General features: G+C 44.2%; 1 protein-coding gene across 2 annotated transcripts in view; it reads left to right on the forward strand.

The window, feature by feature from the left end:
• The first annotated feature begins 1,129 nt into the window (after nt 1–1,129).
• The window catches only part of MTCL3 (MTCL family member 3), a 38,382-nt gene continuing 13,712 nt past the window's right edge, over nt 1,130–25,799 (forward strand). The window contains exons 1-3 of one of the 2 annotated variants that reach the window (XM_067293747.1): nt 1,130–2,139; nt 2,601–2,825; nt 6,810–6,968. In XM_067293747.1, the coding sequence (XP_067149848.1) occupies nt 1,168–2,139; nt 2,601–2,825; nt 6,810–6,968 (1,356 nt within the window). In that variant the 5' untranslated portion in view covers nt 1,130–1,167. The remainder of the gene's footprint in view (nt 2,140–2,600; nt 2,826–6,809; nt 6,969–25,799) is intronic. The other variant, XM_067293748.1, reaches the window with a different exon arrangement.

Below are 25,799 nucleotides of genomic sequence, written 5' to 3' on the forward strand. Positions count from 1 at the left end.
TTTTGCCCACATTTTCCCTCTAAGGACATTCCAATAAAGGCTATGTGAAAACAGTTTATGGATGATAGCCATTATTTTCAGAATATATTAAGAAGCATCTTTCTAGCATGATATGGCATTTAACAGCCTTTTTTAAATAATCTGTTGTGACCATCAAAACTCTAGCTTTGCCAGTATGGGGGAAAATTGTCATCTGGGCACCCTTAGGTGTACACCACATAACATCTGGTACTCAGGGTGTATTTTTTACCTCCTCTGTTTTGAAAATCCACTGGTGTGATTATGCTTAATTCCTATGTCAGTATAACCTGTAACAAGCCTGAGTCAGTCTTAAGACCTGGCAATGCCTAGAAAACAAATTTTTGCAAATTTGGGCTTGGAAGTTGATTCAGAGAGTGCCTGTCATCTACCCATTTCCTTTATGGCCCTTGATTCCTGAGCTGAGGCAGCCTGGTCTGGTCCTGGAAGAGACACTGTCAAGGCTGAAGGGAGTCTGTTGTTTCCACATGTGCAGGCCTTTGGCACAACAGCCTTTCCCCACTCTGCTTTGAAAGATGCCTTGATGAGGTCTTTGAGGAGTCAGGTGCAGGTAGCACTTCCAGGTGCAGTAGCAACCCAAACTGGTACTCAGCTCAGTAGCAAGGACAAGCAAGAAGGAAGGTGGTGTGAGGATGGAAATATAAGTATGATGTGGCAGCCTGTACAGGGAAGGGTTTTGGCATGAGTGGGGAAAAATGTCCCTGGATGAAACGGAAGGAGTGGGAACCGATCTCAGCCACAGCTGTGCAATGTGGAGACCATCAGAAAGCAGCTCCGGTCTGACGCCGGTCAGGGTGCGGCCAAAATTTGGTCTGTGATAGAGTCCATCAGTTTGTCCCTGGCCGCTGCTTTGGCAGCAGGTCGCTGCGGGGCGGTGTGCGAGGGGGTTTGGGAGCGCCGTGTTCTGGCCATGGGGTGCCGTGGCGGGGCATCGGGGCCGCGGAGACCCGGGCCAGCTGACGCCTGGTGCCGCCGAAAAGCTCTGCTCCCTGTCCCCACCCCGACCGTCTTCTCCGCTTCTTCTCCTCCCGCAGCTCCCCGGGCGGCGGCGGCGGCGGCGGCGGCGGAGGAGGAGGAGGAGGAGGAGGAGGCCGCCGGTGATGGACGTCTCGCGGAGATAGCGCCGCCATGAGCCAGCCGCCTGCAGGGGGCGCCGCCGCCGCCGCCGCCGCCGCCGAGCCTCGCCTCCACCCCGAGGGCAGCAGCGGCAGGAAGCAGCAGCGAGCCTCCTCTCCGGCCAGAGCCCGGGACACTCCGCCGCGGCCGCTGCCCGCCGCGGCCGCGGCCGCCGCCCGCGGCCCCGCCGCCGCCAAGCCCGGCGCGGGGCGGCCGCAGCCGGGGCCGCCGCCGAGAGCCGCCCGCGGCCGCGCCGCCGACAAGCCGCCGCCGCGCGGCGCGGCCCCGCCGGGAGCTGTCCAGGCCGGCGCCGGTGCTGAACCGCCGTCCGTCGCCGCCGGCAAGGCCTCCCCGGGGGCGGCCGCCGAGGAGCCGCCGCTGCGGGACGCGGAGCCGCCGCGGGCCGCCGAGGAGGCGCCCCCTGCAGGCGGCGGCGGCGGCGCCGGGGGGGAGCGGGAGGGGGCGGTGGCGCTGCAGCCGCCGCCGCCGCCGCCGCCGCCGCCGCCCAGGCACTGGAGGGGGAAAGCGGGGCGGTCTCCGCTGAAGGGCGCGGGGGAGGCGGCCCCGGCGCCTCCATCTTCCTCGGGCGCGGGGAAGGGCCGCGGGGCGGCGGGCGGCGGCGGGTACTGGAAGGAGGGATGCCTGCAAAGTGAGCTCATCCAGTTCCACCTCAGGAAGGGGCTGGCGGCGGCCGCCCAGATGCAAACCAAGGGCAGCAACCACAGCAGCAGCGGCAGCGCTTCCTCCTCCTCCTCCGCGGCAGCGGCGGCCGCCGCCGCCTCGGCCGAGCCTCCCCTGGCCGCCTCCCCCGCCTCCTCCTCCTCCTCGCCCTCTGCCATGGCGGCGGCCGGGGCCGAGGGGCTGCGGCAGGGCGAGGCGGGCGGCGGCAGAAGCGGCGCCCCCGGGGGCACCCTGAGCCCGCAGCGGCAGGAGGAGCTGCAGGAGGAGATGGAGAAGCTGCGCGAGGAGAACGAGAGCCTCAAGGTGAGGGGCCGGCGCGGCCGCCGGCGCGGCGGTTGGGGCGGTTGGGGCCCTTGGGCGGCGGTTGGGGCTGTTGGACAGGGCTCGGGGCCGGGACCCGGGCAGGCTCCTGGGGCGCCCCCCGGGGCCGGGACCGGTGGACTGCGGAGGGAGGCGGGCAGGGGGGCCGGACCGGGCTGGGTGGCTTTCCCCACCAGACTGAGGGGGCTCTTCCCTGCCTCCCCCCACCCTGGTGCCCTGTATGAGGGAGGCTTAAGATGGCCCTGCTGTGGGGTGTATGGGCAGCAGTACTTTTTTAGTTCCTTATGGTGCTTTTAGTGAGCTCGGCTGTGTTTACCCAGTATCCTTACAGGGAGGAGGGCCCAGCTTTGAGCTCCATTTTGACTGCCTTCCCCTGTGCTTAGTTTCTCTGACATGTTTGTTTTTGACCCACCTGTTGCATCCCCTTCTTGCCCGGCTGTCAGAACGAGATAGATGAACTGAGAACTGAGATGGATGAGATGAGGGACAGTTTCTTCGAGGAGGATGCTTGTCAGCTTCAAGAAATGCGCCACGAACTGGAGCGAGCCAACAAAAATTGCCGGATCCTTCAGTACCGGCTGCGCAAGGCCGAGCGCAAGAGGCTCCGCTATGCACAGACCGGAGAGATTGACGGAGAGCTTTTGCGCAGCATGGAGCAGGACCTCAAGGTACAGGAGGGAGCAGGTGTCAAGGAGAGGGACAGCAGGAGGTGGAGGCATGACCGTGCCCTCTGGTCTTCAGTGACTCAGGCATTTCCATCCCTCCACTGTAAAATGTGCAGCCACTACAGCACGGGGGGTAACAGTGGCCCAAACTTACCTTAGTAAGAGACTTAAAAGCACCTCAGTAAGTAGCCCTCTAGTAAGGTTTTATGAATAGGTTATTTGCAGCCTTAGTCCAATCCTTTTTTGTTCAGTTAGTGTTCAAGAAGTGATACAAATATGGATTAGGATCTGGAGGTTTTGGATCTTTTATGATGACCACACAACATACTCTACCACTACAACATTGAACCAACCTCACTGAATAGTCCCATTGATTCTTAGGGGATTACAATGCTCTTTGGTAAGATTTCAGCAGACTGTTAGATTGAGTATTTGCAGAGTCACAATGTGAAATCTTGACTCCACTGATGTCAGTGGAAAAGCTGCAGTTATCTTCAGTGAAGCCAGGATTTTCCTCATCCACCTAAAATCATAGACACAGTCCATAGAATTTCAATGTGTGGTCTCGGTATCCAATCTGTAACTTCTGAATGAACCTCAGCCCATTGTTGAAGAAGAGTTGAGGAAGTGTTGAGGAAGAATTAGGTCCCATTTCTTTGCTGCTAAGTAGATGTTTTGGAGGCAGCTGCTTGTGGATTGCCGTGTATCCTGTGGACTGTGTCAAATCCAGAATTCAGGTTCTTTCAATGGCTGGAAAACAGACAGGTTTTATGGGAACATTTGCAAATATTGTTAAAAATGAAGGTATATTTGCCTTGTATTCTGGACTAAAGCCAACAATGATCCATGCATTCCTGGCCAGCGGGGCATTGTTCCTTGCCTACGAGTGCAGCCGGAAACTCATGATGAACCAAATAGATTCTTACTAATACCTTCTAGCAAATAGAGAACAACTTTTTAAAATGAAAAAACCTGTAGGTCACATCAGGGTCTGAATAGAGCCAAATCGGTGACCTTATTTTAAGGAACTTTACTCCAGTTTAAGATTTATAACACTTTAAATTCAAGTGATTTTCAAGTGAAATCAATCTTGAGAAAGATTGCTGTTGCTAAAATATCATTATCTCAATTCCAGATTGCTCCGGTTACAGGAAAAAATGTTTCTTGTGCTAGGTGAAAGATGTTTAACTTCTACTTCCATCCACTAGATCTTGTTAAGGCTTTTTCTACTGCATCAGCGCTTTTCAGTTTTTTTCAGTTGAGAAGTCTCCCAGCCATTTCTCAGTGGAAGTGCAGACCTCTGTATAGCAAAATGGAGCTTATTGACCACACTTCTGCCCAGGACTAGTTGCCTATGACTACTTGGTTCTCTTGATTACAATTGAAAATACTAATTTAATGTAGGATCATGAACAAGGTCATTTTTAAGCTTGTTTTTGATAAGTGTAATAGATTGCAAGTCTTTTATTCCCAGGCCTGTTTTTCAGACTTGGGTTATCTTTTCCAAAAATTTTCCAGCTTGTCATCATTCTTATTAAGTGTGGACACCATGCCAAGACACATTATTCCAGCAATTTTCTCACTAATGCTGTTTAGAATGCTAATTTCCTTCTCTGTATTTCTATTTAATATTCCTTTTCTGTGCATATTCAGAAATCACATTTGCTGTTTTGACCATGATCATTCTATAAGTAGAGCTGTTTACATGGCTCTTGACAAAACATTTTCATTCTGGTCAGAAACAGAATTAGTAGAAATACCTTTTGATGCATCTTTTCCATGGATAAAATAGAATTTCTGATCAAAACAAGGGACATTTTGCACACTCAAACTGGTGTTCAGGTGAATAGTTGAGACATTCACCTTTGCAAGCAGAATTTGAACCTGAACCTATATGTCCCAAGTGAATATCATGCTTCTGGCCTATAAAGTTGATTTCTTTGTTGGCTCAATGCTACTTTGTATTAATGATTAATATATTCACAGGGCCTAGGAGAGAAATTGATTCTGTGGTTAGGTGCTCACCTGCAATTCAGGAGATGTTAGTTCAAGCCTTAGGTTGAACTGGGCAAAGAGGTCACTTTAATTAGGATTTGCTGCTTCTCTTTCCTAATTACCAGACAAGTGACTATTTTGAAAAGGAGTGGTGTTCTTGTAAAACCTTCCCACAGATCAAGATTGTGTTCTGCTTTGGAATAGGAATGAATATCAAATGCCAAATTTCTGCCAAATGGAATTCCTGTTTTTAACTAACTACAACTGTACCTCATGTGCAGTTCTTTGCAGTATTCCCAAGTCCTTTTCTGAAGAATTTCTATCCAAACGAACACTGTCCATTTTATAAGGGGTAATATATTAGGGAATTTAAAACCTTAGAGATATACTCTTGCATACATCTGTATTAAAATGCATCTTGCCTAAGTGAGCCCTTTTCCCATGTGATCTCATTTGCTCTGTAGGATTTGTCTTTATTAATTGTGACTCCATCAAATTTTGTGCCGAAAATCATTACCAGCAGTGATTTTATTATTTCTTTATATTCACTGGTATAGGCTGCAATTATGGATCAAAGACAGATTCTGATAGGATGCTGTTAGATATGTCCCCAATGGTTGTCCATTTACTTTGAGTGGGTAACCAAATGCGCAGTTTAATGCCAAGTATGGGAAAAGACATCAAGATATAGCCCTATGACTTGATATGATTCTCACCTCATCCTGCAGTCTCTTTGGAGTATGGTTATAATTGAAATTCCCCTCCACTCACTGTTTCTGTTGGGCATTATGTGTCTTGAGTGTGTGTGCAGTGGGGGAGGCTGTTGAATGATCTTGTGCTACACTGCAGTGTTGTATCAGTAATTCACACACACTGTGCTTCTTGTTGGGGAGGGTGAGTCACTAGCTGGTGCTGTTTTCTGATAGATCGGATTCTTCTAGATTGCTTGCTTACAATTATTGTTTTTTCTTTAGAGTTTTAGTATGTCAAAGGAAGTTCTTAAAAGCATAATGATCGTCATACTGAAAGCCGTAAAGGATAGCTCTCTGAGCTCCCCTAGCTAACGCTAGGAAGGATTAATTATATTTTCCAATGTTCTAAAAAAGCAACAGATTAGGCTTTTCAAACCATATGTGTCAAAATCACCATCATAACAGTGGTTAGTGTATATTTAAATATTTTTAATGCGTGATTATAGTTTTGGTGGTTTCACAAAATACAATGCAAGTGGCTCAAATGGCAAAATTCTCATTAATTTACGTGAGGAGAAGGAATTAGATTTTGGCATGTGCCTTCTTTTAACTATTTCTGTGAAAATGCTTTTCAAAATATAAAGCAAAAACATTAGTGATCATGTTCATTTAAAAACTTTGTACATCATTTGGGTGAATAGAAGCTCAGTAAAAATGTTGTTTGCTCATATTTTACTCTTCAAAATAATCAATACTAGTAAATGCCAGGCATTGATATATAACCATGCATGAGGGAGAGAGACACTAGCAGGCAGAACTAAAAATATGTCCCAATTGTTTGTAGCCCTATACAATGCATAGATACAGTAGGCCTGGAGAAGATGGACCCTGCTTTTGGCTGATGCTTCCACATCTTAAGTTTTTGAAGGACATCTGCCTCAGTGCATTGAGAAGCATAAGCTGGCAATGCTTGAGAGAAAGTACATGCTTCACTGTCTCCAAGAATGATGAAGATACTGTTTCATTGTTGGCATAAAGAAACCTGAGAAAGTGTTTAGTGGTTTAGTGTCTAATGTGGTTTTCAGTGAAGTCCGTAGGAAGAATATTCAATATTTTGTGGGAATTGGCTTGAATTTTGAATTATTTAGAATTCTACCTGTGGATGTCATTGTGTAACTGTTTCCTTACATATTGCTTCCATAAAAACGTCCAAAATTAACCTGTAAATGGTTGCTTAGACACTTAGTACTGTAGCAGTAATTCTTTATTTTTCTTTCTTTTGAAATGCCATTCTATTTAGGTTGCAAAAGATGTATCGGTGAGACTTCATCATGAGTTAGAAAACGTAGAAGAAAAACGTACTGTGACAGAAGATGAAAATGAAAAATTAAGACAGCAGCTTATAGAAGTTGAAATTGCAAAACAGGCACTACAGAATGAACTGGAAAAAATGAAAGAGGTTAGTGTTGCTATTTATTTCTACATAAAGTGTTTGAAATTCTCAAATTCTTATTGCTGAACTATTTATCTTCCTATAACTTGTTTTGAGAACACAAAATATGGCAGATAAAGGTAGAAAGTAGCAAAGAATGGTACAGCACAGCTTGGTTACTGGGAAGCTGAGAACAAACTAGAAAAATTCAGTGTTTCCTAGAAGAAACAGAAACCAAAATGTGTCTTTGTTTTCCCTGTATGAGGAGGGAAATGTGGAACTGAGGTTAACTGAGTTCAGAGGCTTTGAGACACTGTGCTTGTAAAAGATAGGTGGAAAAAGAATGCTGAAGGGAGTTAGAGGTGTCTAATTTTGAAAATTATGTTCCCCGTGTGTTTTAACAAGGAGCACTATTTTTCCCTTGCTAACTACTATGGGGTACCAGCAGGCACACTGAAGACTGGGGATCTAACCACCTACTCATCTTGTTCTATCATGTTCTTTTGGAGTATTGGAGAGTGAGTGACTCTGCCCGACCTTTCAGTCTAAGCATAATTTTATATTATATCCAATTCACCTTCACAATTACTCCATTTGCTGGTATATAGATGCAAGATACTGTCTCATCAAGTAAGCAGAAAATGTATTACAGCAATAATAGCATGGCAGACTGAGAGATAATAAAGCAAGCCTTAAAAATAGAAAGTGTTGATTAACAATGAATTCTCAAAACAGATTTTAGAAACAACTCTTGATTTCAGTGTTTAAAATTCAATGAATGTCATTGATTTTCATTTTTAGTAGTATTCCCTAGCAGGAAGGCCAAAGTCTATTTTGATCTTGTATGAAACAGAAGAAATGTAAATGTATTTCAGTTGTTAAGAAAGTTAGGACATTTTCAGGTGTATGGTAAGTTACATTATCTTTAGGATTTGCAAGGGCTTACTTGAAGTGAGGTGCCTCTGTTGCCATGACCATCTTCTTTGCGAGATCAAGATCTTTCTGTAATTATCCTTATAACTTGTTTATAGACTTGGCTGTACTCCAAATCTTCCCTTATTCTTGTCCGTGTAGACTCTGTGGCCTGGTATTTCTTGTAGGTTCCTATTTCTGAATCCTATGCTCCTGACCTGTGATAGGTTGTACCACAGTTAGCTTCTTTTACCTTGCTACTTCTCATGGGTCTTTGTATTAAAATTGAGTGTAGTGGCAATTTAATACCTTACACTCTGTGGGAACCATATACCTGCAGGAAATTAACCCAATAAACAGGTTTTCTCATGTCTGTCATCTCTGATCACTTTCTCCTTATCCTGATTCTGCCCTTTAGCCCACTATGCTGAACTGTGGTTCTGCTGTTCTCATATTGCACTGCTTTCTTTAGCTTAAGTATTTGCCCCTTTCTGTCTTTGCTCTTGTTATCAATGGAAGGATACTTGGTACTCCAGGGGACAGGAAAACATCATGTTTAAGCCAAAGGCTCTTCTACATGATACTGCTTCCAAGAAGCTGAAGCAGATGGTGGTTCCCATTGGCACCGAATAGGGGTACTGGGCCAGAATGGAAAAATGCGTTAAGACTCTACACCAGAGTAGAGGTGGAGCCGACCAAGAGTCAGAAATGTATCCTTATACTGAACTGGGGAGGAGAACTTTGCCCTGCCCAGTTGTTGTGTGTGTCATCATAATTAGGGAAAAATTTTCATTTATATATTTCAAAAATCAGGCTGCTGAGTCTCATCCAGTAAGAAAAGAGACCTCAGGACTTTCAGCATTGGATGGAGGAGGTTGGAGGGTGGTTAAGGAAATGCAAGTCAGAGAAAAAAAAGTTTGAAGTGAAGGCAAATTATTGTGCACTTTGCAAACATGCCATGACTTGGAGAATCAATGGAAGGAGGCTGGTGAAGAATACTAATTCTTACAAATTTGAAATTTAGGATCTGTGAAGAAGCTATGAAAATGTTGACATGAAACAACAATGAAAACAGCCCCCAGCAGTCTGAAGTGCATTAGAATTCTTCTGTGATAAATATCTTTTTTTCTTCTTACGCAGTCAGGGGTTTCCTGTGTCTTAAATGTCATTGTCAGATAGTCATGCTAATTTTCTGTTTGCTTGTGAATTATTTCCACTGGATTCATTGTTCTATAGCCCTTTCTCATTTCAGTACACTCATTATAACCAATGGAACCTCCTGCTTAAGTAAGTTTTATTCAGCATAAATAGGCATGCAGAGTGGAGACGTTTTGTCTGGATTCTGATCTTTTAACTTTTATTGACCTTACAGTTAATGATAGAATTAATCACCAAAATTGATAAAAGTTTTTTTTTTAATTATTATTTTACAGCACAATAACAGTGCTAACCATATGTGTAACTGATTTCTGTCCTTTTATGTCATCATGTGCAAAAACACAACCCTGATTTTATGCATTGGCTGGCAAAAGCTTCCCATTCTTTTTAAAATCTCTTTATTTGTAACTGCCTTGGGAAATTTGCTCTCCTTTTATGATGAACAATGTGAGACAGCAGAGAACATTTAAAAGATGTACTAGAAAATGTTGGAGAGAGAAGCAGCATTTTATGTCAGGTAGTCTCTAGAGCATGATCAGAGCCAAAGTTCTCTTTGTAGAGATTCTGTACTGTTTTAAAAAAAATGTGGTAGGCTTGACTGCAAATGTATAAAAGATAAATGCTAGCAGATGTGTTTGTGTACAGATAGATCTAGAGTCCTCCAGTGAACCTTTGGGTGAATACAGACTTGCAAATGTATACATCTATTAATACAGAGAATAGTTGATATTTCCTTTCTTGGTTTGGAGCTTTTGAGAAAGAAGAATTGTGATATATTACCTGACAAATGGAAGTTAATGTTGCTGATGTCAGCAGAACCTTGCAAGCATCCAGATTTTGGAGGGTGTTCCAGCAAAGTGTATGCTTTCTATCCGTTACTCTTCCTTGCAGTCCCATTTAAGCAACCTGTGTCTATTTCATTTAGCAGTGAATATATCCACATATCCTGCATATATCCACGTGGAAACACCAGATTTTTCATCTACACTCTCAATTCTCAGAATTTCTTTGTAGCAACTGCTATTGATTGCCACTTTGTTATTATTAATTGCAATGCTTGTTGGGAAGCTGAGAGCAAACTAGGGAAATTAAGTGTTTTCTAGAAGAAACAGAAACCAAACTGTAGCTAGATATAATATTTTTATATGTAAAAAATTTGTTAATGAGTTGGGTTCCTTACCAATGAACCCATGAGTTGCATTTATTAGTTTGTTTTTAGTTTTTACACTCTTTTAGGTAGGCAGTAAGCAAAGTCACTGTTCAAATCTGCAACTGTACTCCTGCTATTAAAAACTGACAAAGGCTTAATAATTCAAAAAGACTGGTAACCATTTGTCAAAGCCTAGCTAACTCTTGTAGAGTTTTTCATTCTAATAGCATGAAATAAGATTTCATTCAGTTGCTATAGCTGTGTAGGAAATGCCCAATTACCCATGCTTTAGATGGTTTGTTGTGAGAGAAATGAAGTAGGTAGAGAATATGACAGATGTACTGGACCCTGGGCTTCAGAAATCCTCATTGCAGTGCAGATATGTAGTTGCAGAAGGCACTGTGCTTTCAGAGACATATGTCTTTACGGATAGGAATCTATGGGTTGCTCTGCTAGTGCTCCAAGCTGGCCAGATGCAAAACAGCTCAGTTCTTATAGCCACAGTAGGGTGATGTTGTACTCAAACTAACATTTTCTGTTTCTAAGCATAGTTTATTAGCTCAGGAATGGAGTTTGCAATAACTGTGGCTATATGGCATGTGGATGAGAGTTTTATCTTGTGTCCAGTCAATTCAGAATTGAGGCAGAGGAATTTATGTTTCCCTACATGTGTCGGTGTTTTCTTGGAATGAGGCCTCTGTCAGTAAATCTATATTGTACGCTACATGAAAGTGGACCAAGACAGCACAGGCTAGGGAACTGGGCACTGGACTTGGAGGGAGGAATCTGAATTCTATTCCTGATTTTGATACTAACCTGCTGTGGGTCCACAGAAAAGTAGTTATACTTTTCTGCTTCTTGCAACCTTTGTCTACCCTGTTTATATAGCCTGTGGGCTACAGATTAGCCCTCTACACATCTCTGAGTGCCTAGGTTATGTAGAAATCAGGAGGGTAGCTGGAGATTTGACAACAAAAGCTACAATGGGAGAGCTGTGAAAAGGACTGGTGTGGGATGACCCCAGTCCCAGCTCCTTGATCAGCAACACCAGCCTTCTGGGATGGAATGACTGGCTGGGTAGATGAGGGGAGAGCAGTGGATGTTGTCTACCTTGACTTCAGCAAGGCTTTCAACACTGTCTCCCATAACATCCTCATAGGTAAGCTCAGGAAGTGTGGGCTAGATGAGTGGACAGTGAGGTGGATTGAGAACTGGCTGAATGGCAGAGCTCAGAGGGCTGTGATCAGCGGCACAGAGTCTAGTTGGAGGCCTGTAGCTAGCGGTGTCCCCCGGGGGTCAGTACTGGGTCCAGTCTTGTTCAACTTCTTCATCAATGACCTGGATGAAGGGACAGAGTGCACCCTCAGCAAGTTTGCTGACGATCCAAGACTGGGAGGAGTGGCTGATGCACCAGAGGGCTGTGCTGCCATTCAGAGAGACCTGGACAGGCTGGAGAGGTGGGCGGAGAGGAACCTCCTGAAGTTCAACAAAGGCAAGTGCAGGGTCCTGCACCTGGGGAGGAATAACCCCATGCACCAGTACAGGTTGGGGGTTGACCTGCTGGAAAGCAGCTCTGCTGAGAAGGACCTGGGAGTGCTGGTGGACACCAAGTTAAGCATGAGGCAGCAATGTGCCCTTGTGGCCAAGAAGGCCAATGGTATCCTGGGCTGCATCAGAAAGAGTGTTGCCAGCAGGTGGAGGGAGGTGATACTCAGCCCTGGTGAGGCCCCATCTGGAGTACTGCGTCCAGTTCTGGGCTCCCCAGTACAAGAGAGACATGGCACTACTGGAGAGAGTCCAGCGAAGGGCTACAAAGATGATTAGGGGACTGGAGCATCTGTCATATGAGGAGAGGCTGAGAGAGCTGGGCCTGTTTATCCTGGAGAAGAGAAGGCTGAGAGTGGATCTTATCAGTGTATTCAAATATCTAAATGGGGGGTGTCAAGAGGATGGGGCCAGGCTCTTTTCAGTGGTGCCCAGTGACAGGACAAGAGGCAACGGGCACAAACTGAAACACAGACAGTTCCATCTGAACATGAGGAGAAACTTCTTTACTGTGAGGATGACAGAGCACTGGACCAGTTTGCCCAGAGAGGTTGTGGAGTCTCTTTCTCTGGAGATATTCAAAAGCTGCCTGGACGCGATCCTGTGCAACGTGCTCTAGGTGACCCTGCTTGAGCAGGGGGGTTGGACTAGATGATCTCCAGAGGTCCCTTCCAACCTCAACCATTCTGTGATTCTGTGAATAATCCCATGTAAGTCTGCTTATGTCTTATCCCACTATGTCTCCTCAATAAAGATCCAGTGTCTCTCCTTTCTCACAGCCCTTTCTCTTCCTAAGCCCTTTCTCCTGCCATTTAACCACAACCACTTCTTTCTGTTCTTCCTACTATAATGCACGGAGTCTCAGATTTTCCAGGTTCTCTTTGGGTCTTGATCCTGTGTCTCCTTTTCTTGTCTTGTAATACTTCTGGTTCCTAGTACCAGTCTTCCCTACTCTCTCCTTCCCTTCATCCCTCCAGTTCTTCATCAGTGTCCAACCTTCCCTCTGGATTTCAAGCCTCCTTCAGTTCATTTTCCTCATACTCAACTGCCAGTAAGTTATCCCCATTTCTTAGTCACAGTTTCTCTCATCTGTGAACTTTGTCCCTTTTCCCCAATTCTTCTTACTCATCCTCATCCAAAACAGTCAGCTTCTCTGGTTTGTTCTATTCCTTTCCTTATTTCCAAGTAAAACTCTTTTCATTTCTGCATCTGGATGGGGAACAGTGTGGGATCAGTCATTGTACTAGGGAACAGCAACTATATCACTATGAGCACAAGAGAAAATTATCTGTGGTTCTAATGCCTGGCCTTATCCGTTCCTAGACCAAAATGGAGCAACAGCTGCAGGAATAGTCAGACTTTGTCTCCTACCCTGGAGTCAGAACATGTCAGTTGGGAGTGAATGTGCAGACAGATCGACAACTGGCAATGGGAGAGGATGTGGCACTTTGTAAATACAGAATTTTCAGCAAATTTAACTGATGAACTCCAAGAAATAACCACCTGCCTATGTATAGGAATGAAAGTTTTCTGAAAAATTATAATTTGGCCAATCGTGATCTAGATCAATTAGAAAAGCAAGAGGTATATATTTAATACAGACACAAAATCTCTGCTCCAGAGCACAGGCATACTGGAACTTCTCAAAGAACAGTTGCTAGAATTCTTTAATATGAGCAAAACAAGGTATCCTCTTCTTGAAAAGAGCTGAATCATTTTGCTGAAATTTTCCAGAATATTAACAGCCTTGCTACTTATCCTGAGACAGATGCTTAGCTTGGAAAATCTCAATCCCAACATCTAAAATGTGACAAAGTTATAAGAAACTGGAAACAGGTCTCATAATAGGTGGTGTTTTGCAGCATTCCCAATAGACAAGGCAACCACATCCAACAACTGTATTACATTTTTTGGATGCTTCCAGAATTGGAACTTTCTGTCACGGGCTTGCTAGTTAAAAAGTGTCTTAGGTCAATTGCAGGCAAATGTTTTCGTAACTGAGGAACAGTTCTATATATTCCTGCTATCAAATGTTGTAAAAACTTTAGGATACAGAAGAAGCTATGCGTAGCTTGTATGGACCACTGAGAGATCACTGCTGTAAGCTGATGTGAGCAGGCTTGTTGCTTTTAGTATCCAACTGAAACCCACATTGATTTAGTGTGATAACTCAACTTCTTGCTACTGGCAAGAATGTACATTATCTTCATAAAATGGGAATGCTTTTGGTTTTTAAATAGTAACAAGTTCAGAAATTTCTTTTGCTGCCTTTTTCTTTTTCTGTGTTTTAACATTCTGTGCCACAGAAATTATCAGGAATTTTTGCAGTCAGAAGATATTCAGCAAGAGTGTGAATGGTAGTATTAGCTACCTGTTAACTGATGTTACAAAATCTTAATCAACACCTACACTCTCAGAAGTAAACCTAGTTGGTTTGTTTATGCTCTTGTCCTACTTGATTTTTGTGTGTGTTTTCTGGATAGATTCATATGTTGGAAGGGACCAATCATTTAGGTTGGAAGTTCATATGGTCCAACCTCCTTCTCAAAGCAGGACCAGCTTAGATCAGATTCCTCAGAGCAGTAACTCCAAGGAGTATTTCCAAGAAAGCAGATTCCACAACCTCTCTGTGCACCTGTTCCGGTGTTTGATCGTTCTCATTGTGAAATGTTTTTCCTAATATCTAATCAGACTTTCCTGTGTGGCATGTTGTGTCCATTGCCTTTTGTCCTATCCTTATACATCTCTAAGAAGAATATTTCTCAGTTTTCTCTGTACCTTCCCATTAGGTAGCCAAAGACAACAATAAAATCCTCACTGAGCCTTCTCCTCTTAAGACTGAACAAACTCTTAGCCTGTCCTTGCATGTCTTGTGCTTCAGCCCCCTAATCATATAGGTGGTCCTCTGCTGGACCTGCCCCAGTGTGCCAGTGTCTTCGGATATAGTTTCACAAGTGCTGAACAGAGGAGAAAAATCTTTTGTCTTGGCCTGCTGGCTACACTGATACAGCCTAATATGCAGTTAGCATTCAGTGCTGAAAGGGCACACTACTGACTCATGTTCAACTTGTTTTCCATGAGGACCCCCAGCCTGGTTCTTTTGTGCAGGGTTGCCTTCTATCCAGTGGGCATCTAATATATACTGCTGTATAGGTTTACTCCATCTCATGTGCCAGACTTTGCATTTATCTTTGATGAACTTCATGAGGTTCCTGTCAGTCCATTTCCCCAGCATCTCAAGTTCCCTCTGAATAGCAGCCCTGTTGTCTCTCCTGCATGTTGCCAGTCTGCCTCTCATCCATTCAATCGGATATCATCTGTGAATTTGCTGATATGCACTGTATCCTGTGTCCAGGTCCTTAACAGAGACATTAAGCAGTGTTGATCCAGGAGGGACACCACTAATAACTGGCCACCAGCCTGACCTTGTACAGCCGATTACAACCCTCAGAGCTTGGCAACCCATCCAATTTTCCAGCCACTTTATAGTCCTCTTTTCCAAACTATAGCTCATCAGTTGGCTATGAAGATACTATGGGAGACTATTGAAGGTAAAGTCACACAGAATCACGGAATGGTTGAGGTTGGAAGGGACCTCTGGAGATCACCTAAGTCCAACCCCCCTGCTCAAGCAGGGTCACCTACAACATGTTGCACAGGATTGTGTCCAGGCGGCTTTTGAATATCTCCAGAGAAAGAGACTCCACAACCTCTCTGGGCAACCTGTTCCAGTACTCTGTCATCCTCACAGTAAAGAAATTTTTCCTCAAAGTCAAGGAAAACAACATTCACTCCTCTCCTTCTGTGCATAGAGCCAGTCATCTCATCAGAGAAGGCTATGAGATTGATCAAGCACAATTTGGTCTTGGTAAGTCCATGCTGGCAGTTGCTAGTCTTCATCTTGTCCTTCGTGTGCCTGGACATGGTTTTCAGGAGGATTTGCTCTATAATCTCCCCAGGGGATGCAGTGAAACTGACTGGACTGTAGTTCCCCGATCTGTCTTCTTGCCCTTCTTGACATTTGCCTTTTTCCAGTTGTCAAGAACCCCTCCCAGTCACCATGACCTTTCACAGATGATAGAAAATGGTCTTGCAGTGACATCAGCCAGCCCCTGCAGTACCTTGTCTCATCCCATGAGCATCCTGAGCATCCTGTATCATCCCATGGACTCGTTTGTCTACTTTGCTTAAGTGGTCTTCCTCTACTGTGGATAATGCTTCACTCCTGCAGATTCTTCTAGTAGGCCTGGGGACTTGGGAGGCCTGAGGATAAACATTACCATTAAAGCCAAGTCAAAAAAGGTATTGAGTACCTTGGACTTATCCACAGGCTTTGTCACTAGGTCCCCTACCCCACTGAGAAGCATGCCCACATTTTTCTTAGATTTCCTTTTGCTGTTTATGCACTTAGAGAAGCCTTTCTTGTTATCCTTCACTAGTTTCAACTCCAGTTGAACTTAGGCTTTCCTACGTTTCTTTACACTCAGGGAACGTCTCTATAGTTCTCCTGGGTAGCCCATCCCTGCTTCCAACTCCTGTGTACTTCTTTCTTGCATCTGAGCTCAGACAGAAGTTCCATGTACATCTATGCTTGCTTGACTTTCTGCACATCGGAACGGGCCATTCTTGTGCTTTAAAAAAGTTTTCCCTCTCATGGCTCTCATGGGCCTTTTTGCCCTTCAGGGTGCTCTCTTATGGTTCTTGCCAGGTAGGTTCATGAAATCTGTTCAAAATCTGCTCTCCTGAAGTCCACGGTTTTAATTCCACTATTTATCATGCTCGCTTCTCTCAGGTCCTTAAGCTCCACCATCTCATAGTCACTGCTGTCAGTGCTGCCATTAGCCTTCACATCCCTGATCCATTCTTCCTTATTTGTAAGTGGTCCATCAGAGGCCTCCCACAGTTGGTTAGTTGATCACCTGGTATCATGAAGTTGTCTTCCTCACATTGCAGAAATTATGTGGCATCTTCTAAATGTCTAAAGAAGGCTTCATCTATTTTCTCTTCTTCTTGAGTATCTGTAGCAGATACCCAAAATGATGTCACCCATGCTTGTCTGTCTTCTGATCCTTATCCATAAGCTTGCAACTGGCCCATCACCTGCTACAAGGCAAAGGCGTCTGAACTGCTCCTTTGCGTAGAGCACAACCCTTCCTCCTTGCCTTCTCAGCTTGTCCTTCCTAAAGACCCTGGATCAGTCCATTACCACACGCAGTCATGTGAGCTATCCCGTCATGTCTCTGTGATCGCAGTGAGATCTTGGCTCTGTAACTGTGCATGGATTTATAGCTTCTGTGCGTTTCCCATGCTGTGTGCATACAGGCCACTTCAGATGGATCTCTGGTTGTGCTGCTTTGACAGAGAAAGTGTGAGAGTCTCCTCCATCATGCTGTCCCCAAGGCACTTCTTGATTGCCCCCCACCCTGCTTCCATTTCTCTTCAGAGTTTGAGCCTGCTACTCCCTATTTCAAAGAGCTAGTGATTGAGCGAGTAGAGACAAGCTAGAGAGAGGGGAGATGTTGGTATGCCTGCTGAAGTAGCTGATGAATCATAGGATCAGTGAAGTAGCTGTACTCTTTGAAGAGTTACAGTAATTTACTTGCTCCTGGCGCAAGATGGCAGCACGGGAGGATTTATAAGTCTCTCACAGGCCCAGTTCTTTCTTGGGTATTTTAGAGGACCTGAATGTTGAGTCTATCAGCAACACTTCTACTAACAGTACCTTTAAGCAGAGGGTTTCAGTGATCTGGGCTCTCAGTTTGCTGCCTCATGAAAATTCTATTATTTCCTTCAGTGAAAAGAAAAAAAAAAGATAAGAGAATTCTTTTAAAAGAGATAAGAAACAAGTCTTTGCCTGGGTTTATACAGTAAAAAGCAAAATAATTCCTTTCTTTCCAAACCCAGCTCAGTTATTCTCCACACGCCACATCTCCGCAGATGCAGAACCCCCGTTTACTTCTGTCAGACTTACTTATGTGGAATTCTGTTATATTTCATATCCAGCCCGAATATTTTGTTCCTTTAAAAACAGTATTCAGCAGGGATGCTATTCATAATCTGTGAAGGTGTGATTCTGACATCTTTGTGCAAACACACTGTGATCAATTCCACCAATTTCACAGTAAGCCAGACAAGCAAAATTTGCTTCAGTGTATTTCTTTGAATATGAGAAAACAATCATAATGGGAAAACAACTTAATTTCTGTTACAAAATCTGTCATAATAAGTCCCTAAAATGGCATAAACAGGAAAAAAATGACATGCACTTAAGTAGTAGTTTATCCATAATTAAAATATAATTTTATGAGGTTTATGTATCAGCCATCAGCAATTCACCTGAGTCATTTATTTCAATGAGTTTATCAAAACCAAAGATAAACAGTCTGGTCAATAAAAATGTAGCTTCAAAATATATGTAATAAATAATGAAAGATTTCCAAAACAAAAAAAAGAGGCTCTAAAGATTCCTTACTGTGAAGACATTTTGTGAGAAAAGATGCCTAGAAGAGACTTTTCAGAAAGTCATTGAAGCCAGGATGCTGTTTTATGGATACTTATTAAATAGTCTTCAAATTTGCAAGGGTTGTGCAAAAGGGGTGGTGGGTTTGCTTGCTAATAGGAAAATAATAATAAAAGAGTGGCAACTGTGGTGAAAAAGCATGTGTGGCATATGTTTAAAACAGAAAGAATTTAACCATCGCAAAATAAAGTTTAATCAACTCTTTGAATCTGTAAACATTACTCTATTTTGATGGGGGTGAGGAGATTCCTTCCCTTTGCCAGGAAAATGTTACTTTGTTTTCCTTCCTTTTTGTAATGGATATGGGCAGTCTTAGATTTGCCCGTTCCCTTGTCAAAGTTGTTATTACTGGTGTTACATACAGTCTCCAGGTGAAATCATGGTCCCTTCCTTCATGGTAGCCTCTATAAAAGATAAGATAATGAGCATCTAAAAACATAGGCACAGAATAAGAGAATAAGCCTCCAAACACATAGGAGCTGTGTGCTAGAGAAAGGACTTCAGCCCCTATAGCCTATTCTCAAGTCAGCACCTAAGACCATTTCTTACCTTGGATCATGCTTCTCAAGGTTGTTCATTGCTACAGATTTGTTTCCATTAGTCAACAATTATCTTTGTAAAATAAACCAGGCTAAGGCATGGGCCCACACACTGACACGCAATTGCTAGCACATCCCTTGGATGATTTTGGCCTGGGCAAACTACCACTTCTTCAATGCTTCGACGTGATTTGGGGTCTAGGAAGGGGCTGAGTTCATTACTGATTGACAGTTTGGATGCATTCATGCTTGTTTGGGAGGAAGCTGTAAGAAAGTTTAGCTATATTATCAGTTTAGCTGAAAGTAGACTGAGTTGTTGAGTACCAGTTGGCATCAGGTCCTGAGAACAGTCCCTGACATGTTTCATTTGCTAGTATAAAAATGAACAAAAGTCCCTGACTTGGTATGGAGCCAAAGGAGATAGCAAATGAGACACAGAACAGCAAATCCATTCCATTGCTGCCATGTGAATTCCTACTACTGAGAATAACTGGCAAGGGACAATCACCAGCAGTCGCATTGCCGACAGAACTGGCATGCCCAGGTGTCTGTGCGAGTAATGAACAGTGCACTAACTGCGGCTCAGGTGGTGGCTGGGAACTTGTTACCAGAGAGAAAATGGTTTGTGAGTCTGAGCTCCCAACGGAGCAGCTTGGAAAAGATGCATCTCTATTGCTAGACACTTTAGGGTATGATTTCCTTGAGATCTAAAGGAGGAAGTGTGCCTTTTGTTATTTCATTACCTAAGCAGGCAATGGTGCTAATGACTTCAATAAGGTCCTCAAAATACCCTACTACACTAACAAATGGAGGAAAGTTTGAAGAATCTAGTATTGCTTGGCTCACAGTAAGTCACCTGCTAATCTCTTTTTGGCAGTGTGCTGTTTGTAAGCCTGAGAAGTTTACTTATTTTCTGGGAAAAGACAGTTTTATAGGAATCTATATTGTCCTCAGTCACAGGAGACAAGTTTTCATTTTTGCACCTCCCAGTTTCAATATATTTTTACTCAAGTGGACATTTAATTGTCCAAATACATATCTTAAACATAGAGGTACCAACCTGACTGCTCAAATGAAAGAAAAAGATGCCAGGTAACTTAAAATCCTAGCATAAAAATGAGCTCCTGTTTTAGCTAGCTTTACATTAGCCATCATGCTACCTTTCACAGTTGTATCCATGATGGTACATCATCCACATAGGTTCTCTTGTTGCTGTTTTGCTAAAGTTTCCTTAAGTAATATATTGTGCCTTTTTCTCTTTTTTTCTTTTTAAAGTTTCAACCATAAATCTATTTCTGCCCATTTTGTTTCTTTTTGGGCAAGTCTCTGGAATTCTGTGTAAGGTCCTTGAAGAACAAATCAGGCACAATATATAATGTATAATTTGCTTAGTTTCTTAAAGAAAGAGATTGAATAATAGATGAAGTTCAACCTCTTCATAGTGCTATGAGAGCATGAAGAGGGTACAGAGGTAGTCCAAGATTCTCTATTTTTATAGGGAATTCAGATAACTTTTCAAAATGGCTCGCTATCAGCTGGAAGGCTTTACAGAGGCAGAACAGGGAAATTTTCTAAATACTGATCCAGAGCTCTAGAATACACTTACACATTATAGTACAAAATCAATATACACCAAATGTCATAATCTTTTGCTGAAAGTCTCACCACACCCTTGAAGAAAAGCAATAATAAATAATTTTTGCCCCTTACACCACTGTGTTCAGTCCACTGCTTCAGTGCACTTGTCTCTTCAAGAAGCACTTGGAAAAAACAGAGCATTTACAGAGTGCTGCTAAAGGTCAAAGCTCAGCTTGTTTCAGATTGAAGGGAAAATTACCATAGCTTTGTTTCTGTTTAGTGCCTGCATGCTCACTGTTCTCTTCAGGACTTCCTTACTCATGGCCTTCAACTGAGCTCTTCAGCAAGCACCCATGAAACTGAATTTTCTGTTTTACATTCTCTGGTGCTGATAGCAAGTATACAGTTAATAAATAAACCTGGGCGCTCTGCCCCCTACTAGATTTATCAGTTATTCTGCACATGGAATTTACCAGTGTGTCTTTCAGGTGCCTGTGCTCCTCATGGCTCTTCAGCAGAGCCCCACGGCCCTAAGTAGTTTGTCCCTGCCCTGTGAGGGTGAGCAGAGGGTAGCACCATAGAGGTAAGCGCTGTTCTGTATTTCAGCTGAGCTCAGCTGCCAGTGCTAGGAATAAGAACCTTGGCTTGTCGTAATACAGATGGCTGTTCCAAAGCATGTCATAGGCCCTCAGGGAGCAATGTCAGTGCAGATTCAAGCATAAAAACAGGTGAAAAAGACTGGCAAGACCTCAAATGGGAGCACAGACAGCAGAGCCATATGCAACAAAACTCAGAAATTGCTATATGTACTACTGAATATATTACTCATTCCCTTTTCAAAATGGTGATTCTGAGCACTTAGGTGGTAGGATAAAGTATCCAGTATTTATAGAATCAGAAACACCAACTGAAGTAAGCATAGCTTATGTGCAGTTATATATAATAAGCACTTCCTGAAGGACAGAAATTACTGTTTGATAACGAGTATATTAATGCCATATAATAGGATGCACAAGATGTATTGTGAGACTCTGGGCTTTTGGTTGGGCTGTAAATCTTGGTCCTTTTCTTTCAAAGCTGCTGCCTAAGCAATCTTTATTTTATTTTATTTTATTTTTACAAAAAAGAGGCAATCCAACTTGCATGTTTTGTTGCGCATGCTTGATAATGTCTCTTGCATTTCTCTCCTGTGTATTCAAAAATAAAAGACTGTGCAGTGAGGTGAGGCTATCAGTTGCAGCATTGTGACTTTTTGTAAGGTCCATCCTGATGAGCAGGAGGTCAAGGAAAGGCATCAGGAGGCCTGCATGGGTGAACAAGGAACTCCTGACTAAACTTAAACATAAAAAGGAAGTGTACAAGATGGGGAGACCTAGGTGACTTGGGGGGAATATAGAGATACTGTCTGAGTGTGCAGGGATAGGGTTAGGAGAACTAAAGCCCACCTGGAGTTGATTCTGGCAAGAGATGTGAAGGGCAACAAGAAGGGCTTCTACAGGTTTATCAGCAGCAAAAGGAAGACTAGAGAAAACGTGGGCCTACTGCTGAATGGGGCAGAAGACCTGATGACAAAACACAAGGAGAAAGCAGGAATGCTCAATACCTTCTTCACCTCAGTCTTTACTGGTAAGACTGCTCTTCAGGAATCCCAAGCCCCTAAGACCAGTGGGAAAGTCTGGAACAAGGAAGATTTACCCTCAGTAAAGGGTAAAGAGGATCAGGTTAGGGAACATTTAAAACAAACTAGACATACAAGTGCGTGAGACCTGATGCAATGCACCAACAACTGTTGAGGGAGTTGGCCAATCTTATTGCAAGGCCACTCTCAATTATCTTCAAAAGGTGATGGCAATCAAAATTTGTTGGGGACTGGAAGAAAGTAAATGTCACTCCTATCTTCAAGAAGGGCAAGAAAGAGCATCTGGTGAACTGCAGGCTGGTCAGTTTCACATCAATCCCTGAAAAGGTGATAAAGCAAATCTTCCTGGAAACCATTTCCAAACACATGGAGGACAAGAAGGTGATCAGGAGTAGTCAGCATGGATTTATGAAGGGAAAATTGTGCTTAACCAGCCTGATAGCCTTCTATGATGAGATGAATGGCTTGGTGAATGAGGGGAGAACAGTGGATGTTGTTTCTTTGACTTCAGTAAGGATTTTGACACTGTTTCTCATAACACTTTCCTCATACACAAACTGATGAAATATGTACTAGTTAAGTGGACAGTGAGGTGGACTGTAAACTGCCTGAACTTCGAGGCTTAAAGAGTTGTGATCAGTAGTACGATGTCCAGCTGGAGACTGGTCACTAGTGGTGTGTCTGTCGTGGAGCAACAAGAGCCAGCTGCTTCCTAAAGGACAAGAAGCCAGGAGCCAAGCATAACACAGCAAACAGGGCAGGGACTTTGCCAGCTAGTCCAACAATACCTTGGTGAGGTGAGCAGGGCAGGCCTGGAGATCACAGCCAGAGTCAACCAAGAGTCCAGATCACCAGACAAGTTTGTGGTGACAAGGCAGGTCTGGGGTTATGCTGGGAAGCCAGTCCACAGGTCAGGATCAGGTCCAGCAATGGTAACCAGGGTCAGAAACAGTCCAGTGATCCCCAAACAGGTCCATAGTGATGAGAGGTCCAAGGCCAAGTCAGGAAGTCAGTCCGCAGATCAGGATTGAGATCAACAGGGTCCATGGCCAGACACAGTTGTGACAGAGCTGGAGACAGGTACACCTACAACATAGCTCAATCAGGAACTGAACACACAGACCTGAGGTTAAGTGCAGTTCCAGGGTCCCTGGGCAGAAGGTGTGGGTGGAAGCCCCAGGTGAGGCTGGTCAGGGCCATTAAGGCCTGCTAGTGCACTCAGGCCTATGGCAGTACTCCAGGGTACATACCAGAACCAATACAGTATAACCTCTTCATTAATCATCTGAATGATGGGAGAGAATGTATCCTCAGCAAGTTTGCAGATGACACAAAACTGAGAGCAGCAGTTGATACACCAGATAGTTGCACTGCCATTCAAAGGGAACTCAACAGGCTGGAGAAATGGGCAGAGAGGAACCTCATGAAGTTCAGCAAAGGGAAATGCAAAGTCTCTTGGGGAGGAATAACCCCATGCACCAGTACACTCTGGGGGCTGTCCCAGCTTTGCAAAGAAGGACCTGGGAGTCCTGGTGGGCAAGTCAAACGTTAGCCAGCAATGTGTCCCTGTGGCAAAGAAGGCCAATGGTATCCTGAGCTGCATTGGGAAGAATGTTGCCAGCAGGTCGAGGGAGGTGATCCTTCCCCTTTACTTAGCACTGGTGAAGCCACACCTGGAGTGCTGGATCCAGGCCTGGTCTCCCCAGTACAAGAGAGACATGGACACACTGGAGTGGGTCCAGTGAGATGATTAAGGGCTTGGAGCATCTGTCATATGATGAGAGGCTGAGAGGGCTGGGACTGTTTAGCCTGGAAATGCCAGGCCAGCTGCTCCCTAAGGTACAGGGAGCCAGGAGCCAAGTGTGAAACCACAGCCGTCAGGGCAGGGTCCTCACCGGTCAGGGTCCAGTCCCAAGGTACCCAAGTGAGGCAACTGTGGTAGGACCAGAGACTGCAGCCAGGTTCAACCAGGAGGCCAGATCATCAGGCAAGTTTGTGGTGATGAGGCAGGTCTGAGGGCAAGCCAGGAAGTCAATACGCAGCTCAGGATCAGGTCCATTGATCACCAGGCAGGTCCATCGTGAAGAAGCAAGACTGAGGTCAAGCTGGGAAGTCAATCCACAGGTCAGGATCTGGACCAACAGGGGCTATGGCTGACCTGAAGACACACACTTCTCCAAAATAGCTCACGTACAGCCTGAAGGCCCAAGCCTGAGCTGAAGTGGAGCTCCTGGGTCTGTAGGCAAGGGGGAGTGTGAGTGGAGGCCGCAGGTGAGGCTGGTGAGAGCCATTAAGGTTTATTAGTGACCTCAGGGCCCTGACAGGAGAAGAGATGGCTTGGGGCAATCTTATCAATTTGTGTAAATGTCTGATGGGAGGGTGTAAAGAAGATGGAGTCAGACTCTTTTCAGTGATGCCCAGTGATGGGATAAGAGACAATGAGTGCAAATTGTAAAACAGGAAATTCCATTTAAACATAAGAAAAGAACTTTTTTATTGTGAAGGTGGTTGAACACTTGGACGGGTTGCCTAGAGAGGTTGTGGAGTCTTTGTCCTTGGATATATGCAAAACCCAACTGGACATGGCCCTGAGAAACCTGCCCTTGTTGACCCTACTCTGAGCAGGGGGGTTAGACTAGATGATCTCCAGAGGTCCCTTCCAGTCCTGTCCATTCTGTGATTTTTCTCAATGGTGCACGTTCTGTGATCTGTGCTTGTTAATAACAAACAGTCTAATTTCTCATTTTGCAGCAGAACATACAGGGGTTTGAACAGTGCTCACTTCTGGAAGGGGAGAAAGAAAATGGTTGCCAGGTTATTTCTGGGAGACTTCAGAGTCTGTCCAGCCTGGCCTTCTTCACAGGCAAAACACAGCCAAACAAACAGCAGGTCAGAAGCAGGTACATCCTATCAAGCAGGGCATTCTCCCTGATACTGATATATACACAGTGTTTTGTGCGACTAGTTGTGTTCTGTGCAATGTAGCTGTACACGTGTGTGTACAAAGCTTACATCAGGCAGACATCTCTCCCAAAGTAAGGTGATGTATGAAAAATGAAGCACAACAGAGAAAATATCATACACCTCACAGTGGTGGGGAATACTGCCTAACAAATGGCTTCTGTGGCTAGGCTGTACAGGATTAGAGACTGTATGTGACTGGACAAGATAAGTTGTTTCTTCATTAACTATCAGCATGCTAGTTGTGCTTTAACTCTGAGCGGTCTTTGAAGTATGCTACCCTTTGAGCCACCTCCTTCCTTTAGAGGCTTGCATTTGCATACATTTATAGCCATACTGTATGGTGTATGTCACTGCATATTGCATAGAGATGAGTCGCATGATGTACCACAGGGAGAGCACCCAGCTATAGGGTATGCTGGACTCCGGGATCAGTTAGGCTGCTCTTCTGAATTCTTTGGTGTCAAGTTAGGAGCAAGAACACCAGGCTTTTGATGTTTAGTCACTACAACCTGGTTGGTCACTACAGCCTGGAGCCTTATTTTTCACTTGCCACAGTATTCTTGACATCAAAAAATGGAGCCCTCTAGTATTTTAGCAGATTCAGGTCTTGATAGCACTCCATAGTTATGAGTACCAAAACCAACATTTATTATTCTGAAGTAAAGGGCATTGGTTTAACCTCTTCAATGTGCAGAGATATTTTTCTGAAGTGTTTGTTTTTGTTGAGTTGTTTTGACATAGTATGTGATTTTTTTTTCCATTGCTAGTATTAACAACAGCACATTTTGAGATGTGTAGAGTGAGATCTGTGGATATCAATTCCATTTTGCTTTAGCTGATCGTAGTTGTATGA

This window comes from Apteryx mantelli, chromosome 3, assembly GCF_036417845.1.
Source record: "Apteryx mantelli isolate bAptMan1 chromosome 3, bAptMan1.hap1, whole genome shotgun sequence".
In the NCBI taxonomy this organism is placed as follows: Eukaryota; Metazoa; Chordata; class Aves; order Apterygiformes; family Apterygidae; genus Apteryx; species Apteryx mantelli.